Below are 21,258 nucleotides of genomic sequence, written 5' to 3'. Positions count from 1 at the left end.
TCACGCTAGTCCACAAATGGGACAGGCGAGGCTAGATTAGATAATCAGGGGGCCATCAACATAGTTAACTGACCAATAATAATACAGTAAAACCTTTTTATAACGATACCGCATATAACGAATTCCTCTACACAACGAATTTGACACCGTGTCAAATTCAAATTCCCATACAAAATTCGTTATTCCTTCCTACTACGAAATTCATTAATTTTTTCAGACCTTTCCCATACAATTCGTTATAGAAAAGTACAGATTTACCTTATTAGTCAGTGATTACCTAATCATTAATTACCAATTAAGGAAATTTATTCGAAAATCTCACTAAAAATCCGTATATTACTAATACAGACCCACTTTTTATACAACGAATCCTCTATACTACGAATTAGACTGCCTGGAAAAAATGATTCGTTATAGGCAGGTTTTACTGTATATTCAGTTTTAGTTGTCAAGTGCATACTCTCAAGGTTGTAACTACGGTATAATCGCACATTTCACACACTATAGAATGGTTATCTCGATAGTTTCTCTTTTCTATCGCCCAAGAACGATATGCACACGGCAGATATGTCGTTATTTGCATCCTATAATTCCTGAGTCATGCTTCACGCCGTGATGACGGTCTTGATATCATGAGGAAAAAGCTCCATATCAGTCATGGTCAGATCGATGAATAATATCAAATGGCAAGGTGGCCGAGTGGTCTAAGGCGAATGACTCAAGCTTCAGAAGCTTCCCTGAACAAGGGGTTTCATTTCTCGCAAGAGGCGTGGGTTCGAATCCCACCCTTGTCATAACTTTTTGCTCTTTTTTTTTTGTTTGTCAATTCTATCTTACTGTTAACTATGTTAGTACGATTACTACTACATTGTTTTTATTATATTATCTATCAGGTCACTAAGTATAATCTTTTATTGCGAAGTGTCAGAAGGCTTTGACTTCGTATGTTTTTACGTTCCTGAAATTTAATTTTACCACGGATAAATATAATTGATCGGTAATGATGCGATTCTATGAAGCCATGTCCTAAACGGCATATAAATAAACAAACCTATCTGAGCCCAAGAAGTACTCCATACATCCTGCGTAAATACCAACGCTTCAAATATCTCATGTACCTATCTAGACACTCAGCAGCCATGCCCACTGTTGCTGGCCCCGGTGACTCCGTAGCTGTTCTTGGATCCCCGGTCTGTAATTGTCACGGATCTCTCGAGCCTTCGCCTGTAGGTCTGCTACCGTCCGCCCTTTCAGCCTGTGTCCATAATGCTTGATGATCTGACGATAACGATCCGGACCTTCAGGTAGCACCCAATGAATATTACTTTCGTTGTCCTTTGTTCTCCGGAAATATGGTCTAAACATACCTTGATAGAGCTTGAGCCCGTCGAGGAGAGCTTCACCCTCCTGATGAGTCCATCTTGCTTGAGAGCCTCGAACGGGGCTGATGGACCCATCACTGTCCAATTCTATCACTTCCGGAGTATTCGAGCGTCGCCTTTTAGGCGGAGGAGCTGCGCGCGGCGGTCGCCCGGATGATTCATATTCGAGGGCTGTAAGAATTCTCTTAACAGGGCGGAGAAGAAATCTGCTACGCGCCGAGCAATCAAGACAGCCTTCCGTACGCAAGTTGGAAATCCTTTCACAGAGTCTATACAGAACTTTCAATGCGTGCATAAGGTCTCCAAGTCCACGGAGCTTGCCATCAACGTAGTGGGCTCGTAAGCTCATACAAGTAGCTAAAGTGAGCGCTGGGATCACATGGGCTTCAAATGCATCCACTAGATCTGTCGCAGAGAGGTACTTTCTTCTAGCCCTGGAGCCTTGAGCGTCCAGGTTCTTCGCATCTCTGCAGGCTTTGTTCAGGAATCCCATCGCCTCATCAAAAATCGCTTGGATCAGATTGTGAGCCGCATCAGATGGAACCCGATGGCCGTTGAAATGTTCATTCGCAGGATCAGGGTATAACTGAAGCAATTCTTCCAAAAGTCCGTTGATGTTCTCAAAGCGGCTGGCATCTCTGTCTTCTGCGAAGTCACCGAGTTGGGGTGCTCGCTGGACTAGGATCGACCAGCTGTCCTCTAAGTTCAGAAATTGTGAAGCCTCAAGGAATAAGGGATCTGGGGTGTCCTCTGGAGTCGATGCCGACCTTTCCAATCCATTATCAGAACAGCCACTGGCCGATTCGGCGGCGTCCCCATCCAATTCGGCACTTGAATCTTCTCGTGACTGTTCATCTGCATTTCTCATCTCCGTGTCCATTTGTTCGGAAGATTGCGAATCTGCGCTAGGTGACGATGCGAAGGGGCTTGACAAGATTGGTACTGCAACCTCCACTAATGGCTGTAATTTCCCTTGCTGTTTCTCCTCTTCTCTCTCTTCCTCCTCGTCGCTGACATACGAAGGTGGGAGCAATTCGACATAGGCGGGTGAATCGCTACTCGACGTTTCGTGATCGTTGGCGGTCAGGGCTCCCTCAGACTCACTTTCCCTCTGTTCAAATATCTTCGATATCGATGGGAGATCGTCAGAATCACTTGCGTCCGATCCATGGCTGGACTCAGCATCTCCATCTTCAGCAGACTCATTGCTAGAAGCTCCGGGTTTAGCGCCATGACGATCCTCCCCTGGGCTAGCCTGTCTGGCATCCGTCGATTGCGGCGTTTCAAGAATACTGCGAGGAGACGATGGTGGGGGTGTATCGCCTGCAGTGAGACCGTTCAGCAGGTCTACCGTACGGCCTGTGGTATCCCGTTTTCTTCGTCGATAGGATTGGTGGTTGGAACCTGCCATGACCACCCAGGGACATCAAAGCCCGGCGTGCACAGAGGGCACCGTGTCAATGAAGCCAGGCGCGGCTTGCATCGCATAACTGGGTAACTAGTACGCAGTAAGCGAGAAGTCGGACAGCCTCAGGGGTCGCGCGGTGTTTCGGAGCAAAGAGAAAGTCGAGCTATGGTGGAGAAGCGCGACAAGCTCTCCCGCCAGTTTAAGCACTCCCCGCCATCACCCCACCTCGATAGTCCATTGTTCATGAACTCGACGACTTGAAAGCACCGCAGCTCACTACCATCTTGCAGCCGGTTGGTAGTTTATTTACAATGGCTCTCGATGGAGCAGCCTCTGTTAGGGTCCTTGAGACCCTGCAGACCTCTCAGAGACATTCCTTCGTGGAGCCCAGCAAAAAGATCCACGAAGGCCAGGACGTCTCGACATTCCTAACCACCAAAGCTTACACTGACACGATGACGTTCCTTTTGCAATTGAATAGATCGATGTTTCCTTCGAAACTGCCCGATGGCACGGTACAGACGTGGCCACTCAATTCAGACGCAGTGGAGTTCTCAGAACCCGTCCGACGGCTGCAGTTACTTTTGGAAAAGCTCGAGGAAATCCTCCAGGAAACTCCTCCGGACAAAGGACCCAGACGGTTCGGAAATATCAGTTTTAGGAAATGGTATCAGGTCGTGGAGAGTCGAGCTTCGGATCTTCTGGACGAGTGCTTATGGCCGGAAGTACTACGGCCAGAAAACACTGAACCCGACTCTCCATCAGCTAAAGTTGAGTTGATACCTTACTTCCTGGGAAGTTTCGGAAGCCCGCAAAGACTTGACTATGGAAGTGGACATGAATTGAGCTTCCTGGCTTTCTTGGCCTGTATATGGAAGCTCAACGGGTTCCCCAAAGCAAGCCAGGGAGTCGAGGAAAGAGGCATCGTCCTTGGAGTGATAGAACCGTACGTTACTCGTAAATCAACATGCAGGAATTATGCTAACATGTCGGTTGCCTAGGTACCTTCAACTTGTTCGAACGATTATAAAGACTTATACACTCGAGCCAGCAGGATCCCACGGTGTATGGGGTCTGGATGACCATTCCTTTATTCCCTACATTTTTGGTTCAGCGCAGCTTTCCCCTGCCATAACAGAGACCGATCAGACTCCAGTGGAAGGATCATTACCTGATGCCCCGGATCCTTCTGGAGTCGCAAAGGCCGCTGTCGTCGAGAGAGAGAGAAAGACTAACATGTATTTTTCTGCCATCGGGTTCATATATGATGTCAAGAGAGGACCATTTTGGGAGCACAGTCCTATGCTATATGATATCTCCGGTATCAAGGCGGGATGGGCTAAAATTAACAAAGGCATGATCAAGATGTATAACGCGGAAGTTCTTTCCAAATTTCCCGTGGTACAGCACTTCCCCTTCGGTTCACTCTTGAGCTGGGAAAAGGATCCCAATGCTCCCCCTCCTCCATCAACGGTGCACGCTACATCGGGACCTCAAGCTCGCCCTGCAGAAGGCACGCTAGCTCAGGCTCCGGGGACTTCCACTGATTACGGCGCCAGGGCGCCTTGGGCTTCGCAATCTACAGGACCGATCGGAGCCACGGCTGCGCCCTGGGCGGCTTCCAGAGGGCCAGCATCTGTTCCGGCCGCTGGCACAGGTCCGATTCTTCCAGACACATCCCGGATGCCACCCGGACCGATGGCGCCTACACGAGCTCCATGGGCTCGAGACCAGCCTCCAGCCAACTCCCGTGATGATCCGGGTGATATGCCAACGAGAGCTCCGTGGGCTAAGTCTTGATCTATTCTTCTCAACAATATAGGCAACAGTAATGTCTACATGAATTTTCTATAATGTACATAGCCCAAATGACCTGTCCATGTGAAACGCCACTTCTATTGGTGTAGACACCGCATAGATGACTGTTGGCATATCCAAAGGAGGGTATCTGATCTGACGGAAGGCTTCATGAACGACTCATTCGCAGCATAAAATGCCAGTTCAACCTATAATCCCATATGCACTCAAAGCAGAACCGACTCCATCCGATCCGGGGTATCATGCAAGGAAACAAAAACAAACGGAACACGCCGTAAACCACTCTGCTCAATCCGAATCAGAACCATAATCCACGAGTGCTGGCATGCCTGAACTGCGCTCTGCGGACGTCTCTGAGATCGCTTGACCATTATCAGGAGACAGCTTAGCAGATCCCTCCATATTCCCACCACCACCATTCTGTTTTGTTGCTTTTCGTTTCTTGATCTCTGGCCGCCATACACTCTCTCCGGTTAAGAAAGGATCCAGGGCAGCGCGGGTATTACCACTCAGCTCGCTCCGGAGCAAGGCTTTGCGCTCTGTAGCAATATCAGCAGCCTTGGTTTTCCTCCCTTTCTTCCCATGGTCCAAGGACTTAGAACTTCGGCCATGAGGCGAGGAGGAAATCGCAAACATGGGCTTCGTCCGAGTTGCGTGAGAAGGATCTGGAATTGCTCCAAAGTCCACCATGCCCGCACGCATTCTGTCTTCCTCCGTTTCATCGACAATCTCTATCCCCAGACTCATCTTATCCTTCAGAGCCTCTTTGATCCCCTCCGCCTTCTGAAGCTCTTTCCTCTCCGTCCGAAACGTCCTGCGCAACTTTCTTGACTTCTCATACGGATCCTCCCAATCTCTCGCCTGTCGTTTCTGCAGTTCCAGAATACGACTCGACTCCGTCATCGCCCGCCTCTTATCCTCCACCTTCCCCTCAAGTTTCGCAAACGAATCTTCCTTCTTCTTCTTTTCCTCCTCCTCCGCACCTAACCGAATCCGAATCTCCCCCGGTTCTCCCGTAAATTTATCTTCCCCCGTATCCCTCTTCCTCCCACCCTCCGTAACGACATACGCCGTATTCTTCGGATCCGTCCGAATCTCAATCCACCCTCCACAAGCAGTATGTTTCATACGAAAGCTGTAGATCGGAGTAGAGTAGTAGTTGCCGACTTTTTTCTTCTCCGCGTTAAACCGCACTCCTTGTCCGATGATCGCTTCGGGCTGACAGTGCGTGCACCATACTGCGAAGGGCATCTCGAATCGCACGACCAGAGCACCTGTCGTGCGGAGGTGGCGCGCTCGTGCTCCAAGGGCATGTTTTCCAGCGAGTTTGTTGCCTGTCGTTAGACCTTCTTGGTCGGGAGGGACGTAGCGTCCCATATCTATATAAGAAGAAAAAAAAGAGAGTATTAGCTCAAAAAATCCGTGCAATAATACGCTGATCTCGCCTGGATTCAGGGAAACTTACTAAAGCCCTGCATTTTGGCTAGGGGGTTCAGAATCACACGGTTCCTAACATCTGCAACTAACAATACAGTAGTGACAGGCTCACTGATACCTGGAAAGCCTCAGTGAGCCGTTGGTGGTGGGGTGTTGTCAGATAAGTGCGGAACAGTTATCATCGAAGAGGTTGACTCGGCGGCGAACAATAACTATGGTACATGTGTCTCGTCACGTGATATTTTCAGTGGCTGGCGTCTATTAATATATTGCACAAGCCAAATATTGTAGCTCGGTTCATTCTAGTAGGAAAATGAGATTGTAGTATATATATATATATGCTTGACCTGATAATAACACTAGCGTAAGGCGCATCCTTTTTACAACGTCGGCGAATATAGATACTTATCACGCCCGCAGTGCTACTAACTACTATTGACCGGCAAAAAGCAGCGATTCCGGCTTTGCTTTTATATTGTTAAGATCTTTGGCCATGACTGCATTTTCTCGAAGGAACCAGGAAGTATACTTAAAAGATATCAGTGCTAGATATTAATTGTCTTTTAAGAAGCAAATAGGAATCTCATCTCAGTTTAATGACGTCATACATTCAACCAGGAACATATTAGTAGATGTACAGTACATGAAGCAAACAAACAGATCGTAGCGTGTCATTCAGTCGCGAGAGAAAAGCAACATTAAGTTTAAACGGTTTAAATGTGTCCGTGTAGCTTCTCTTTCAGTTGAGCTATCTTGCTTCCTTTTCCGCTTATGTTCCCCTTTCCGGGCTTGTTGGAAGAAGCAGGGTTGTCCTGGCGGATTTCTGTGATGTTGTTAGTAAAGATTGATCGCACTATATCTATATATTTCAAGGTTCTCTCAGCACTTACCAGCACCGTCATTGACCACGCCGCGGCTCTTTTTTGGCTCGCCGACAAGTCCGTTGGTGTCGTAGTGCTCTGGGGGCGGACCCTGGGGTCCTTCCAGAGCTTCCTTGCTCACATTCTGTCTGGCACTCTCGGACTCTTCGGAAGAAGTGTTTTCCGATGACTGGTTGTCGCCTTCGCTGCCCTGGTTGGTGGTGGTAGAGTCCATTTCGGAAGTAGTGGTTCTTCCCTTCTGGCTGCTAGAAGCATCACCCTCATCGCCAGGCTGCACGCCGGAAGCGGGATATTCAGAGCCAGAGGCCTGGTAGTTCCTATTGCCGGATGCTGCGTAGCTAGCAGGTCTATTGGCAGGGTCGATACCGCCGGTCTGAGTGGCAGCAGCGGGTTGCTCTGTAAGATGGTTAGGTAGTTAGCATCATTCGGATAGAAAACAGAAGCGTGCAAGAGGATCAATCCTCTGCCCGTAACCTCAGTATGGGATGAGACACGTACCATCACGGTTTCCAGCGTCATAGGGATCGGTAACAGTGCCCTTGCCAGACACACCAGACAGAGGCTCAGAACCATGCTGTTGCTGCTGCTGCTGCAACTGCGACTGAGAAGAGTTCTCGCCCCAGATAGCCTGGGACGCAGTATCGATGGCCCTGTTCACAGTCTCCATGATGATGTTTTGTTATTTACCTGAGAGGTAGGGGGGTATCTTCAAAGTAGATCACGATGATAGACAAGTAATTTTCCGGATAGTTAATCGTAAACCCGATAACATATGAATGCCAATTCCTAGAGACAAGAGGGAGATCATTCAGGGGTGGCCAAAATATATCGCTACGTTTGGTCCGGAAATGAACTGGGAGCAGGCATTACGAGTCGAAGACTTCACCGACGTCAGTCGTCCCCCACTGACGTCTGCGTCTCTCCCCTTTTCCGAGAGGATGGAGGGGCAGTGGCCGGACGGGGCACGACAGCCACCATGTGGCCATCATTGGTGAATTTGTTCTTCTCGATCGCAGAAAAGAGACGGCCGTGAGCGACAGAAAGCAACAAGGACGAGTTGTCCGGTTGCCTCATGTCTGACGTCAGTGCCATCACGTGGTCTGGCCGAAACGGAACGCCAACATTGTCGTTGTGCGATCATCGTTCAGCCTGCGAAAGAAAGAATTGGTATGATATCAGCTTGCAATTGTGGAACCGTCCCAGCCGTGCTGTGTGGATTGATCCGATCTACTCGCATAGTACCATAGATCTGCATATTATTGAAAGCGGGATGGCGGGAAAAAGTGGCACAGCAGTGATCAGGTATGTACCGAGTACCGAGAGCGTGAGGGTCACTGGATCTGTGTACATACTATGATCTACCTAACTTAGAAGTAATTCTGGAATCGTGATAATAATGCATGATATTGACATATTTTTCCAGCCACAGATTGAAGAATGATGCATGTGCTGATGCTCAATAATAATGCTACACCGCCAGGACAAGGAAAACGAACGATTACTAGCTAAGCCTGGAAAGGAAAAAAACTCCCCGGACCTTATCTATGCAGTATAATCAAAGGTGTAGACATGAAATTGTAAGCTCACCACATAGATATCATCCTTGGACATCCCGATCCTCTGGTTCGGGTCGTCACGTGCAAGCATGAGATTGCAGTAGAAAAAAGACCAATAATGAAATGTATGAAATCGGCACAAAGACACAGAGCAAGTCAAATTAAACATTGCTATCCTGATGATTTACCCTCCTTAGCGGCCTTGGCCTCCGGATTCAGGGGTTTCTCTGGATCGTATCCGACACTCTTGACGATCCCCAGACCTTTCGTCCGACCCTCTCGGAAGAGCACTCGATCTCCAACAGCAAGGAACTCGGGTCGTTGGACGAAACGGAAGGCGACCAGCGCCCGATCACCCGTCCGGATGAATGCACGATCAATATCAATGATGGCGCACGTCTGGCTAACCGCTCCCACGTGGAGCATGGCTTGATACTTCGGTTTGATCGTCGTCGCATGTGATAGGATGAGAACTAGCCAGGATAGTAAGCATCAATGCGTAGATAACTAACAGATGAGACGTAAACCACGGTGGGCAAAAGGAACCTACCTTCAGCAACAAATTCTCGATACACCTTAGGAGGGCCTTCGAGCTTAGGCAGCACCACCATGCCCTTACGGACTTCCTTTCGCCGGACACGCTTCAATGCGAAGGAGGCAGACTGTCCCGCCGTGCACACATTGACTGGGATACGCTTGCGCTCAATGGACTTGATTGTCGTAGTCGTGAACTGACCAAGAGAGTCGGGGCCTATCTGCACCGTGTCACCGGCATGGACAACCCCGGACTTCACCACGCCAGAGACGACTGTCCCCACGAAGGGGACGGAGAATGTATCGTTGACCAAGAACTCAAATGGCGCCTCCGGGTTGTAGTAACCGTAGTGAGGGAGGATATTTAGAAATGTCCGCACCAGATCAAGACTCTCGCCCGTGACGTTAGAAACCTGAAAGATAGGGCAGATACGTTTGCTGACGAATTGAGTCGCGGTATTGATGGTGCTCTCCATGTCTTGGACGAAAATGGGAATTTTGCGAGCTCCTGGGGACTTGAGAATTCGCGTCAACTGAGTAATCGTCTGCTCCCGAATCTGTGGAGGGCAGATGTCGATTTTCGTAATCACCACCATCACAGGCACGTTGAGCGCCAACGCAATCCCTAGGTGTTCCTTACTCATACCGATCAAGCCGTTGTTGGCGGCCACCATCAGCAGGCAATAGTTGGGGCTGCTGCTCAGCATCCCAAACACGGTCGTGCGGAGATAGCGTTCATGGCCAGCCAGGTCAGAGAAAGATATCACTTTCGCGGCCTTTTTACCAATCTCCTCCCAGGATAGCTTGCGTCCTTGTGTGCTACTCACGATATTCCCATAGCTGTCAAAGCCCATGATCTCCATGCCAACAGAGCTGGTACGTCCACTTTCGATCTCATGCTTGTGACGGAAGAGGCTGACCCGAGCGCGTCCACGGCCGTCATCCAGGCTGCCTTTCACCAGAACACCCAGCATAGTGCTCTTTCCAGCGTCAACATTTCCCACAACTGCAATTCTTGTCTCAATTACTTCCTCCGCCGATCCGGGGACCTGCCGGATCAAGATCTTGCCACAGGAGCCCTTCACCTTGTCTGATTTTGTCGTTGTCTCCTCCGGGCCACCCACATTGTACGTCAATAGAACCCGACAGTGTGCAGGAATCGTCTCAGCTGCCTCTCGTAGCCGAGCCAGGGCCGTATTCCACTGCGTGATGTCAAACCCCATCGACTCTCCGTTGTCCTCCTGGCCCAGATCGAACAGCGTCTCGCCATGGCCTTCGTCAATTCGAGATTGTATGATCCCAGCCAGCAGCTGAAGACTGCTCTCGGGTTCTGTTTCGGTGCCAAGCAGGAGGTCTTTTAACCGGACATTGCTGGGGGCATCTGACAGTCCCAACTGGTCCAAGATGTCCAACTCCGCATGGTCTTCAGTGACTATAGACGGGCTGGTTGTCGAGTATCCGCTATCGCTGAAAGCACCAGGAGCATTGGCAGCGATGCCATAGACCGCGCGATGAGCCTGTTCCTTTGCGACGTAGTCGGCGAATTCACTCAGTGCCTGTCGCAAAGCTGGTGAGTCTTCTCTCCTTACGAGATTTCCAGTCAGGACATGAAGGACCATACCAGTTCACCTCGCCGGCGCTCCTCAGGGGTCTGTTTCTGGCCGGCCTGCGGCATGATTCGGGTGGTGTGTAGTAGCAAGATCCGGGGAAGCGGTCTGGAAGTAGTGGTGAAACTAATGGTATCTAGGTAGCTATAGGGTAAGTCGATATTGTCGCCACAGGCGGATTCAGGTACGTATTCGAATGATCATGGTTCAGTCTAGATACAAGAATAATATGCGAAACAGATGGTAAAACCAGAGTGCGGAGGGAGAGCAGACGGAAAGGAGATGTTGGCGCGGCGATGACGGCGAAGCGGACTTAAAGTTATCGATAGCGAGTGACTCCCGAGGCTCCTCGCGCGACTCACACGCGCACAACTGAGTCATTCCACCACCGCCGCAGCTGGTCAGTCATTCTAGGCAGAACGAGTGATGTATCATAGCACTTTTTAGTGGCATGCGCCTTCGTGGAGTCTCATTTTTCTTTTTGCATTCCTGAGGCGGAGTGTCGGGTCTGTGCCCGTCAGGTCCTATTCGTGTCTATCCCACTAGGTGCCTAGGTAATAGTAGCTACCTAGATGTGCGGGTCATAAAGCCCATTTTATCCGTTTCAATACGTATTTTGAGTTCGTCGTCCTGCATTATAACTTCCATGGTCTCTTCAAAAGCTCCCTCTGCTTCACTCTTCTTCCCTGCAGCATGCGCGTCCACATGCGCGTCCAGATATCGTCCTTCCCAAGTATTCCTCGACCCGATTGTATTACGCTTGAGGGGAGATCAACACGACCGAGTCACCTGTGCGAGAAGACATCATGAGCATCCATAGTTCAGCCTAGAGCGTTCAGTAGCACACGACTCACCTCGTACGAAAAGCATCTCTTCCTGCTTCCTGATGGTCTAAACCGGTTGCCATGAGCATCAGTAATCCTGACACGGACCATAGGTGCATCATAGCCCAGACAAACGCACCTTGATTGTTTCTTCCCCGGATTCATCCTCTTCCACCACGTAGACGGTCTCTTCGACCTCCCCTAGCACCAGGTTGCAGTGACTGTCGTAGGCCTGTCGCGCAATGAGCTTCCCAGTTCAGTCCATCAACATATATCTTGTGTGTTTCTCACATGTAACCGGCCCTTCAGTTCGCGATCCCCACGTAGCTTCACGAAAACGACCTCGTCGAGCGACAGACGGACGAGATCTAAGGGCTCCGAGACAGAGGAACCGGCGTCCTCAACGTCAGCCATGGCGCGGAGTGTAGTAAATCACGGTCCACAGGGAACAGGACAGCAAGGTATGAAAAGAGCGACGAGGAGGTTGCGTCGATTGAGCGTCGCAAGAGCTATCTACCGGCGAGCTTGGGACTTCTGGCGGCAGACGAGGTCGGCCTACAGTAGCGCATCAAAAGACGCCAAGCGCGGACAAAACCCAAGAAAACTAAGACTCGGGAGAGTTTGGATTGATCCGCTAGTTGACGATACTCCACCCAAGTTCATGATAACGTTCTTATCGCCCTTCATGCGGGGCATCATCTTTCGAACTGATTCTTTCGCTGCTCCTCTGCCATGTCCAGGATATCATCGCCCGGTTCCTGGTCTCTGTGTCTCCCGTCGCGGGGATCGGGTTCATCTGCGGACGACAACCACCAAATCTGACATTCCAACAGATGTAGATCTTATCCCGAAACCCAAATGGAAGCCGGCTCCACCCCCAGACAGGTCGAGTATATTTGACAACAGGTTCGTCTCGCGACAGAGTTGGAATTTTACGAGCGTGCTCGAAGGTCCCTCAGAAGCGTCGCGAGAAGAGGACAATGAGCCCCGGGAAGACGCGGTGGCACGAGAGCGTGCATTTTACAGAATCATTCGAGATGGCCAACCAGACCGGGTGATGAATGCAATGTTGGATCCGCAGTACCGTGAAGTGGTCGCATCGCTGCCATCCAGCGTCTTTGTCGAGGCACTGCGTATCCTGTCCCCAGCCTACTTCATTGAGCCTTACCGGCCCATTTACCGGCCTATGCATCTAACAGGGGTTTTGGCGAAGATGTTTAAACCATTAGAGGTTATATTCGACGAGTTCGTTCACAACCTTGCGGCAATCATTCGCATCAGGCACGAGGGGGAGCAGACCCTGGGACTGGCAGAATACCAACATCTCCTCGATTGTGCACGCGCCATGGGCGATGTGGAGATGGCAGACGCCATCTGGCTCGACATGAAGGAGGAGAGAGTGGATCCAGACATCCAGTGCTATAATCACTACATGGAAGCCAAAGTCTGGGACCATACGTTCGTTGGGCGCGAAAAGTATAACCTGCGCGTCACTCCGTACTACTATCGCAAGAGACGGTCTGACACTCCTAGTGAAGGATGGCAGGGTTACGGAACTGGAAACAGAAGTGTCCGCTTGAAGGTGATGGCTATTTTCAGGGACATGACGCAACGAGAGATTCCTCCAGATGAGAGGACGTTTGTGAATCTCTTCCTGGCTTGCTGCCGCACGGGCCATACGGGAAACATGAAAAGTATCCTCAAGCTGGTCTGGAACGTCGATATTGATCTGTTACGGGAGGAGAATGACCCCGAAAAGATTCCTCCCGCAACCAGCTTCGAGCCTTCCTCTCCGCTCCATCCGTCAGAACGCTTACTTTTCGCCGTAGCACATGGATTCGGGACCAACAACGACTTGCAAAGCGCCCTGCGCGTTCTGGACTACGTATCGCGCTCGTACAATATCCCCGTACCGGAAAACGTCTGGTACGAGCTATTCGAGAGATCCTTTGTCCTCTCCCGGCCGCGATTTGGACCGGACGCCGTCCGAAATGCCAAAGGGAGTGTTTCGTACGATTTCCTGACTGCGCTATTCGAGGTTATGACATCGGCTCCGTACCATGTGCATCCTAGGGCGGCGGAATATTTCAGAATGGCGAAAACCGCCTGGACCAGGGCCCGATTACGCGAATTCCGGAGCCATATGAACGCCTGTTACGACCTGCTTAGGGAAGTAAGACAGCAATCAAGACACGCCAGGTCAGTCGTAGCAGAATATCTCACGGCAGCCTCCCGGGCAGACGCGGATGACCGGAACTCAGTGCTCCAATCGAGCGCACTGGCAGATGCAATTCACACCTACGGAATCCGACGGCTGATGACTGCGCAGGTAACAGCACTCGTGGAGCGTATGGCCCGTTTGCTCTTGATCCACCACCGCTTCACAGGAAGAGACAATCCAGTATTCGAGTGGCAGATTCTTCCCCGAGGTCTCGAAGAATGGGCCGATTTCTTACCGACTACCTTCTGGTATTACTCCGGCACTGGGGTTGTCGGGTTTAAAGGGAAAACCTTCTGGGGGCAGTGCAAGCTCAAGCCCCATAACAAGGTAGCCATCCGTCGAGTTTCACGCGCGGAAAACCCCGAGATTTGGGAGGAAGCCGAGGAAGTTGACGACGACTTCTTCTGGCAGAGCTTCCGTGCTGGTGACGGGCGTAATCTGAATTTCGATGTGGCGCCCTTGACGCAGCTGGTGTGGGAAAGTGAGAAATACCTGATCCCTGACGAACTAGATGAGCTCGATACCGGTGTTATCGATGATGCAGATACAATCAATATGGACTTGTTGAGTTGGCTTGACCGGATTCGCAATACAGCAAATGGTCTAGCTGCCCCTGAGGAAGAGGCTGAACCAGGACATGACACCGAAAAGGAAATCAGAAGCCCATCCCCAACTATCCCATGGCTGTCTCTCCCCTGGATGAGAGACGTGTGGGCTAGAACGGTACTGTAGGCCGTCGTCTCTCGCTCCCTCTCTATTATGCCCTTTTTTTACATATTTCTCTTTTTGTTTCGGCTTTTTATGCACATACCCCAAACGAAAAATTCCAATTCCCTTCCAACTTCATAATGCATCTCTTATTCCTTATCCCTTCTTTCTTTTCTTTTCTTTACATCAAACAGGATCGGCGATCCTCTTAATTTCATTTACTTCCATCTACGACCTAATGCTTTTCCTACCCCATTTCTAATGATTCCTCATGTATCATGTCTCTTATCTTTCCTTTGTTTCAACATCGCGAAAACTAATCAGTCAGTGTAAGGTATGAAAAAAGCGAGGAACAAAAAAAAAGGCGGATCTGGAAAGGAAAATGAGGTTTTCTTTATTAGCGATGTTGAATGTATTTCATTATCAGCAATGATATTCTTTCTCTGTCAGCTTCAATTTCGATAGTTGTAGTTTTCTCGGACGAAGTAAGAGTATTGACCATGTGATGTGAGATGTGATATCTCTGCTCTCGAAGGTAGGGGGGGCGGGTTATTTCAGCTATGGTAAGTTGCTCACTACATCAGTGTACGCTTCTGTCTATATTACATAGTTGAAAGTAGAAAGAGGGAAGAACCAATGTGTAAATGAAAATTACATATGTACATGGCATAAGCGTAAGATACATTATTATATACAGTCCATCCATCCATCCATCCATCCATCATCATTCTTTCCTTCCGTCCATCCTGATTTCTGGGGCTTTCCTTATAAATCTAGGCAGTATATGTACTGTACTGTACATACACTACTTCCGCAGTATATGTATGCTACACATACATACATTATATGGTATTGTAGTGTAGAGTAGAGTAGGACACCAATTCCATCATTGGCAGTAACTTTTTTTTTTTTTTTTTTCATTTTCAATTCAAATCTTCTCCTTCCTCAGATCATTCACGACCATATACCTCCCAATCGTGATCCAGCCCCATCGAAACCAAACCATCTGACTCTTATGCGCCTTCACCATCGACCCCTGTGCACGTAGCCATTCATTCACATTACTCACAAACAATAACCGCTCCGGAGCCGTCGCGCCGCCGCCTGTGCTCGATCTCGATTTCCCACTTCTAGATCCTCCGAGGGCGGATCGTAGATTACTCAGCGCGCCAACGAGCATCGTCACAGGGGCATCGAGCACACCGGCGTATTTGCGCACGATGTTCGTCGTGCTAAGTGTGTAGAGCGTCACGGGGCAGGAGTAGCCTGTTTTTCCCTTCATGAGAGTACGGAGGAATGCCAGGGCGCCATAGTAGAGAGAGCGGTGGTTGGGGTGGTTGCTGATTCCGTGCTTGTCGAACGTGATGAGGACGTCGATTGTCGCGAAGGGGGCGTCGTTATCGGATGTATTTTGTTTTCGGCGCGAGGATGATGAGCCGTTTGCCGAGGGGGTGGATGATGAGATGTTAGGGGCGAAGGCCGATGCGAGCAGAGATGCGATGTCGTTTTCAGACCAGGTTTTCGACATGCTATCTGGGAATTGGGCCGGGTTGTCAACGATGAAGACGTCGGATTCGCTGCGGAGGCCGAGATGCTGGGCGCTCTTTTGGAGCTCTTTTTGTCGGATATGGCCGAGGCCGTCGGCGTCGCCTGGAAGGAAATATATCTATTAGCATGTTTTCTCCTTTGTTTCCTGGTATGTAGGTATGTAATGTAGTGTAGCAGCAATTGCGCCATTGATCTAGATCGTAACTTGTCCGCTGAGCTTTTCGCGCAGCATCAGACAAGCCACTCCTTCCCCGTGATCCTCCAATGTATCTCAAACCCAAAGGAGAAACATCTTCTTCACATACCAGTACTCAAACACAGAATCTTCACATGGTTCCCCAACGCCGGCTTCGTCAGCGCCAACAGCGCCGGCGCAAAGAACATCGCCTCGTCATCCGGATGCGCGATGAGCAGACATATCCGCTTATTGTACAGTCGCGGAAAAGAGCTCCCGAAGGGAGACCCAGAGGTCGACGACAATGTCCAGAAGATCAGGACTAGAGGTAATGTGAGAGCGAGCGTGTATAATGTCGAGGTTGACATTGCGGGAGAGGCAAAATGTCGAGTTCGACTCGACACGGAGGTGAGGGTGGTGGTTGCGTCGTCAATTGAAGATCATATGCGATTGGATTGGATAGGATAGTTATAGTTTAATTATTGGGATTGTCAAGCGACGGCACCCAATTGCGCGTCGCGTCGCGTCGCAAGAGGAGAAAGCAAAGAGAGGGTGTCGCCGTTATCGAAGCGATGATAATAAAATGGAGCGGAGCTGCGGAGAGTCGGGATGGGTCACGATGCGGCGAAACGGACGATGCGCAGCCGACATCACCATAACATAGCACCAATTAATGATCCCCGTTCTTTGCTGTTGACGCAGGAAAGAATTATGCGAGAGGTATCATGAAATCTTTTGGTTTCTCCGATGAGAAATCAAGTCAATTGAAGATCCAATCACGAACATGTAACGTGGCATAAAACACCCGGAGGAAAAGGGGGAGGGGTAGAGTTGGTATGTTTGTATGTACTATGTAGACTATAAGTAGTTGAAGTAATACTACATAGTAACTACAGGGTTATACCCCAGGACGAGATGATTATATCTGAGACTTAAACGGCATTTACCAGAAAACATATTACTATCCGTATACTTTCTTTAACCTGAATAGAGGAGCTCCATCATGGCTCACGCGATACTTTTCTACCAAGGTCACTCGTTAACTTCCTCCGACATCAACAATGATAGATATACAACCAACAACGAAGAGGAAAAATGAAAATACTGCACAATGTCAGTAGGTAGCAGTATATATAAACTAGACACATCCCTCCTCTTCGTGGAGACAAAAAATATTAAATCGGCAAAAAATGGAGTTGCGGGGAATCGAACCCCGGACCTCATCCATGCTAAGGATGCATTATACCACTAAACCACAACCCCATTGGATGATAGTCTGCTCCTCAATGCGATTTAAGAGGGGAATCTCTAGAGAGTCACCTTTTTCGGTAAGACAGATAAAGACGCATATCTATAGATAGCAATAATAATAGAGATGTTAATATAGTATTATATCTTGCATATTGGGTTTAAATGATTGATAGCGCAACGCCTACGCCCTCTTATGGGTTATATTGTTGTTACCTTCCCGTGCGATATATAATATATATTTCTGAGCGATAGTATTATTTCCGCGGGGAAGTAAAGGCTGACTTTCTTAAGCAGCTAATACCATTTAGATTATTATTATTACGTCGAGAATATCCACACAGAGCAGTCGCTATATCCCAAATGGCATGAAAAGCAAACGGAATATTGGACCTCTCCAAGCTCGCAAGTTGCTTGCCCGACCTTGGCCCAGAGCCTGGGAACCTGGTCAGGTAGGTATTTACATATCCTATAGCAATGAACCCGCTGCAAATGGGTAATGTAGCAGGTAAATTAAAGGATGAGATCTCCAGCAAACTAACAATTGGTTAATTAGTTAATGATATTGTGTGAAGCCATGCGCCAGCGCTTAGTTCGAAGAAGAGATGGCAACAATAATAATGCTCTGGACTTCCTACTACTACTAGATAGTTAGTAGATCTGGCAGCGGTTAGCAGCGGCCGACGGAGACCTCCGAAGACACGGCAGAATTTATTTAGCAAAGGCAAGACCCGCCGATGGAAGAATTAATCGAGGGGCCCGCCAGCCAAAAATATTCTACACAGACGCCGGCGGCCTACGGAGCCAATAGTAGGACGCGCCGTCGCCTGGTGCTCAAAATAGAGATCGCGAGGAACTTCTGGATGCCGAGCAAGCAGCGTGAGAATTCCTGAAGCGGAAAAAATGCCTCCAGGGGCTGCGATGCGGTCCACTCGGTGTCGAGTCTCGCCCGATAGACAAGTGGGTATGGCTGACTTTTCCAGGCGGTGCGGTGTAAGAGCGACATAGCATATTTGAGGGTTTGATTAATTTTTTTTTATTATTATTATAGAGCGCAAAATGAGTCACGAATTGACAGAAATAGGGACAACCGTGCGACCCAGAAGGGTATTATTTTAATTAGTTACTGCAACGGGGCGTTACATAAGACCAACCTCGAGAACAGTACGCCCTAACGATGTGGTGACGGTTGACTAAAGCCGACATGAAAGGGCCAAATCAGGCGATTCGGGTGCAGAATCCCGGGTTGTAGGATGGTGTGCTTTTCAGCCATAATTTTCCCACAATAATAAAGCACCGTACTGGACCTAAATAACAATAATTCCTCACATGGTTTTGCCGGTGGATAGAATACGAAAAGATGGATTGCTTTGTTCCATGGCAACTGCTGGCGCAACGTAGTATTCGGGCGTGTGTAGGTGGATCTGGCTTCGCAACGACGGCCATGATGCGGGCACCATTCGAGATAGGGCATTGTATGGAGATAGATACCTAGTCAAAAAAAATCTACCCGCTGGACGACAGATCTACTACAGCGCCGTAGAGCAGCCGACACCAGCGGTCTCCTGCTGTGGATTGAAGTGCGGCATCCAGACCGGGAACCATGGACGACGGTGGAGACGGCGTATTTTATTATTGCCGGCTATACTCGTCGTTTAGATTGATAACTGAGATACGCTGTTGCAGAGGGAGATGTTTCAGTATAGATCAGAGCAAAAATGTATGTTATGGGTAGAACACACCGCAAGTCGTGACCCAATAATATCCACGGCCCGGCATCCGGGAGTCATGGGCCGGGAGCGAGTCCGAAATTATCTTAATCTCCCTAACAAGGAGGTAGGATCATACCTACTCTCCATCAGACCACGAGGGTACCGGGCCAGGGATGAATGGTGCGATCTTCCCGATGATTGCACCGGGAGAGCTTCAACGAATCCGTCTCCATCGCGCGAAGCACGTTCGCAAGGTACCCGTTGGATCGAGCGTGATGCGCTTCGGGGAGGAGTATGTATCATCATGTATGATTAGTAGTAGTACGTAGTAATAGAGTAGTAAGCTTAGAGTAGAGACCAGACCCTGACTTCTGGCGTCGAAACACGGCCACGCTCCCGATGGCGAGATCTCTATGGACGACGTGGCAGGGGAGAAAGGTAGCGCATTAAGCTTGTTGACCCCGGACTTGCAATGAGAACAAAGCTGTTAGGTAATTAGTCTGCCATCCCAGCTGTCATCACGCTGCATCATCCCCCAGAAACGAGCGCACAGAGCACCAAGTGGCCAAACTAAAAGATATTGAGACAGCCTAGATTCTCGAGAAAATTGTAGTGACCCCTGTGCAGAAAGGGGGTCGAGTTCATGTGCCAAATGCAATAACATACTACAGTATAATAATATGAGGATAGCCGAGCTGCTCTCCTGCGCAATAATAATAATAATCCCCGCGGGCCCGGCAGAGCAGACAGTGCGGGGTTAAGCGACGAGGAGCCCAAACAGGAAGCAGCGAGGAGAACAGAATCCTCAGAATTTTCCCTGGGTCTGCAGGGGAGCCAATGGCAGCCCGGCGTGTCTGGTGGAGCATCCTGGCGCCCGCGGGATCGCCAAATAGGGCTGCGCCTTCTTTGTTCGCAGCCGTATTGTTACCGTATTGTGATCGTCACAATCGGTATTGCCCATGGTGCATGCTGGGTCCGGCAAAGCGGCAGTGCCAGTCCGGCTACAAGTTCCTGGGCGGTCAACAGCCTGACAATGGCGCCACGTGATGAGCCGATGACGGCGATGGCGGGTGACCGTTGCGACACGTCAAGCGCATAGCACGAGATGATCCTGGCATTGCGCGGAATGTCAACACCATTGCTCATCTCGATCTCACAGATTGCCATCCTATCTACTTGGTTCAGCACGTGACAGGCCACGTACCCTAAACTCTCGCCCGGAGGTGATCAGGGAGTCAGGGACTCGTCTCCGATTCCCCGGCGACGGCATCTATGTACTGCATCCATCCAGTCATCAACAATGCACGGTCGTTAGTATGCTATTCTTCTTGATCAAGGCGATCGATCATATGTCCGTCGCAAGTACAGTACAGCCGTATCTACCCCGCATGTCAGAGTTGGATGGGAAGCATGACCTGATGCAGTGGAGTAGTTAGTAGTAGTTAACCCTGCAACAACAGTTACCATAGTGTGCACACTGCAGGGTGATTTCTATCTAGACTACCCTTGCTTTTGCTTGGACCATGAGTACGTCTCAAGAGCAGTATACACATCTGACGAATTATTACTAGGAGTTCTAGACTTTCATAAGATGAAGCTTTCTTTTGGTCCTTTTCTGTTTCATGTTGATGAGGGCAAAATGAGTCAGGGTCATACCTAGGTTAGGTAGGTATCTAATCATAGTACTCCTCCAAACCCAGATGGTGTCATCCCGCTGGCTGTATGATGATGGTATGGTATGGTATCCGGTAAGAAACGAGACGGTGTCGAGACCTGTCGATTCGAAACGAGACCCCACTTGTCCGCGAGCATCGGTGGCTAGGCCGTCAAGGTACGCTCCGAATGCCCTGGAATGAACCACCTGGTCTGAAAAAAAAAAGAAGAAAAAGTCTCGACGGAGAAAAAACTCGTTCCTTGGTCGAAGCTTAGATGGATCTGGGAAAGACGTTGGCTGCTGGGTCCTCGGTGGCCCCTTGCCGCCTGGCAAATGTTTTGTTCGAGACATAGACTACAAAACCTCCCTGGCGCCCACCAGGGAGTCGTAGAATACGATCTTGGTAGTATTATTATTATTACTTCTACTTGAGACTTTTTGACACTACGACTTTGCGTACTCGCTTCTCATCTTTGATACCCTGTTTGCTGCGCGCATACTGCCTAAGAATAACCCGCTTCCATCTCACGCACATCTCACCACAG

The 21,258-nt window shown here is 49.5% G+C and overlaps 8 protein-coding genes and 2 non-coding genes across 10 annotated transcripts; 3 read left to right on the top strand and 7 right to left on the bottom strand.

Moving 5' to 3' along the window:
- Positions 1 to 685: 685 nt before the first annotated feature.
- C8Q69DRAFT_t18 lies at positions 686 to 794 on the top strand. The gene has a single exon. It is a non-coding gene; the product is annotated as a tRNA-Leu (tRNA).
- A 181-nt stretch (positions 795 to 975) lies between these two features.
- Positions 976 to 2,947, bottom strand: C8Q69DRAFT_452303 (hypothetical protein). Its single transcript, XM_028629557.1, has 2 exons — positions 1,368 to 2,947; positions 976 to 1,298 (listed from the first exon to the last, which is right to left on the bottom strand). Exons 1-2 carry the CDS (start codon positions 2,791 to 2,793, stop codon positions 1,123 to 1,125), a joined length of 1,602 nt encoding a protein of 533 aa, XP_028489410.1. The 5' UTR covers positions 2,794 to 2,947; the 3' UTR covers positions 976 to 1,122.
- A 29-nt stretch (positions 2,948 to 2,976) lies between these two features.
- C8Q69DRAFT_35170 (Phosphotyrosyl phosphate activator protein-domain-containing protein) lies at positions 2,977 to 4,743 on the top strand. The gene is made up of 2 exons (XM_028627567.1): positions 2,977 to 3,736; positions 3,792 to 4,743. The coding sequence occupies exons 1-2, from the start codon at positions 3,102 to 3,104 to the stop codon at positions 4,588 to 4,590; spliced, it is 1,434 nt and encodes a 477-aa protein (XP_028489409.1). The 5' UTR covers positions 2,977 to 3,101; the 3' UTR covers positions 4,591 to 4,743.
- On the bottom strand, positions 4,744 to 6,266 carry C8Q69DRAFT_35136 (CWC16 protein). Its single transcript, XM_028627565.1, has one exon. The coding sequence runs from the start codon at positions 5,983 to 5,985 to the stop codon at positions 4,897 to 4,899; it is 1,089 nt and encodes a 362-aa protein (XP_028489408.1). The 5' UTR covers positions 5,986 to 6,266; the 3' UTR covers positions 4,744 to 4,896.
- Position 6,267: 1 nt separating this feature from the next.
- Positions 6,268 to 7,795, bottom strand: C8Q69DRAFT_35149 (hypothetical protein). The gene is made up of 3 exons (XM_028627566.1): positions 7,425 to 7,795; positions 6,936 to 7,322; positions 6,268 to 6,868 (listed from the first exon to the last, which is right to left on the bottom strand). Exons 1-3 carry the CDS (start codon positions 7,591 to 7,593, stop codon positions 6,759 to 6,761), a joined length of 666 nt encoding a protein of 221 aa, XP_028489407.1. The 5' UTR covers positions 7,594 to 7,795; the 3' UTR covers positions 6,268 to 6,758.
- Positions 7,796 to 8,318: 523 nt separating this feature from the next.
- On the bottom strand, positions 8,319 to 10,893 carry C8Q69DRAFT_452293 (putative GTP binding protein). Its single transcript, XM_028629556.1, has 3 exons — positions 10,638 to 10,893; positions 9,033 to 10,572; positions 8,319 to 8,955 (listed from the first exon to the last, which is right to left on the bottom strand). Exons 1-3 carry the CDS (start codon positions 10,689 to 10,691, stop codon positions 8,654 to 8,656), a joined length of 1,896 nt encoding a protein of 631 aa, XP_028489406.1. The 5' UTR covers positions 10,692 to 10,893; the 3' UTR covers positions 8,319 to 8,653.
- Positions 10,894 to 11,377: 484 nt separating this feature from the next.
- Positions 11,378 to 11,861, bottom strand: C8Q69DRAFT_503275 (U6 snRNA-associated Sm-like protein LSm3; the record flags this gene model as incomplete). The annotated part of the gene is made up of 4 exons (XM_028632476.1): positions 11,378 to 11,412; positions 11,478 to 11,514; positions 11,587 to 11,679; positions 11,739 to 11,861. The coding sequence occupies 4 exons, from the start codon at positions 11,859 to 11,861 to the stop codon at positions 11,378 to 11,380; spliced, it is 288 nt and encodes a 95-aa protein (XP_028489405.1).
- A 643-nt stretch (positions 11,862 to 12,504) lies between these two features.
- On the top strand, positions 12,505 to 14,400 carry C8Q69DRAFT_484536 (mitochondrial ATPase expression-domain-containing protein; the record flags this gene model as incomplete). Its single annotated transcript, XM_028631770.1, has 2 exons — positions 12,505 to 14,092; positions 14,213 to 14,400. 2 exons carry the CDS (start codon positions 12,505 to 12,507, stop codon positions 14,398 to 14,400), a joined length of 1,776 nt encoding a protein of 591 aa, XP_028489404.1.
- Positions 14,401 to 15,304: 904 nt separating this feature from the next.
- On the bottom strand, positions 15,305 to 16,467 carry C8Q69DRAFT_503273 (N-acetylglucosaminyl phosphatidylinositol de-N-acetylase; the record flags this gene model as incomplete). Its single annotated transcript, XM_028632475.1, has 2 exons — positions 15,305 to 16,026; positions 16,230 to 16,467. 2 exons carry the CDS (start codon positions 16,465 to 16,467, stop codon positions 15,305 to 15,307), a joined length of 960 nt encoding a protein of 319 aa, XP_028489403.1.
- An 823-nt stretch (positions 16,468 to 17,290) lies between these two features.
- On the bottom strand, positions 17,291 to 17,362 carry C8Q69DRAFT_t8. Its single transcript has one exon. It is a non-coding gene; the product is annotated as a tRNA-Ala (tRNA).
- Positions 17,363 to 21,258: the final 3,896 nt, after the last annotated feature.

This window comes from Paecilomyces variotii, assembly GCF_004022145.1.
Source record: "Paecilomyces variotii strain CBS 101075 chromosome Unknown C8Q69scaffold_1, whole genome shotgun sequence".
Lineage (NCBI taxonomy): Eukaryota > Fungi > Ascomycota > Eurotiomycetes > Eurotiales > Thermoascaceae > Paecilomyces > Paecilomyces variotii.
Note: the sequence above shows the minus strand (reverse complement) of the source record. Positions and strands in the feature narration are given on the sequence as shown.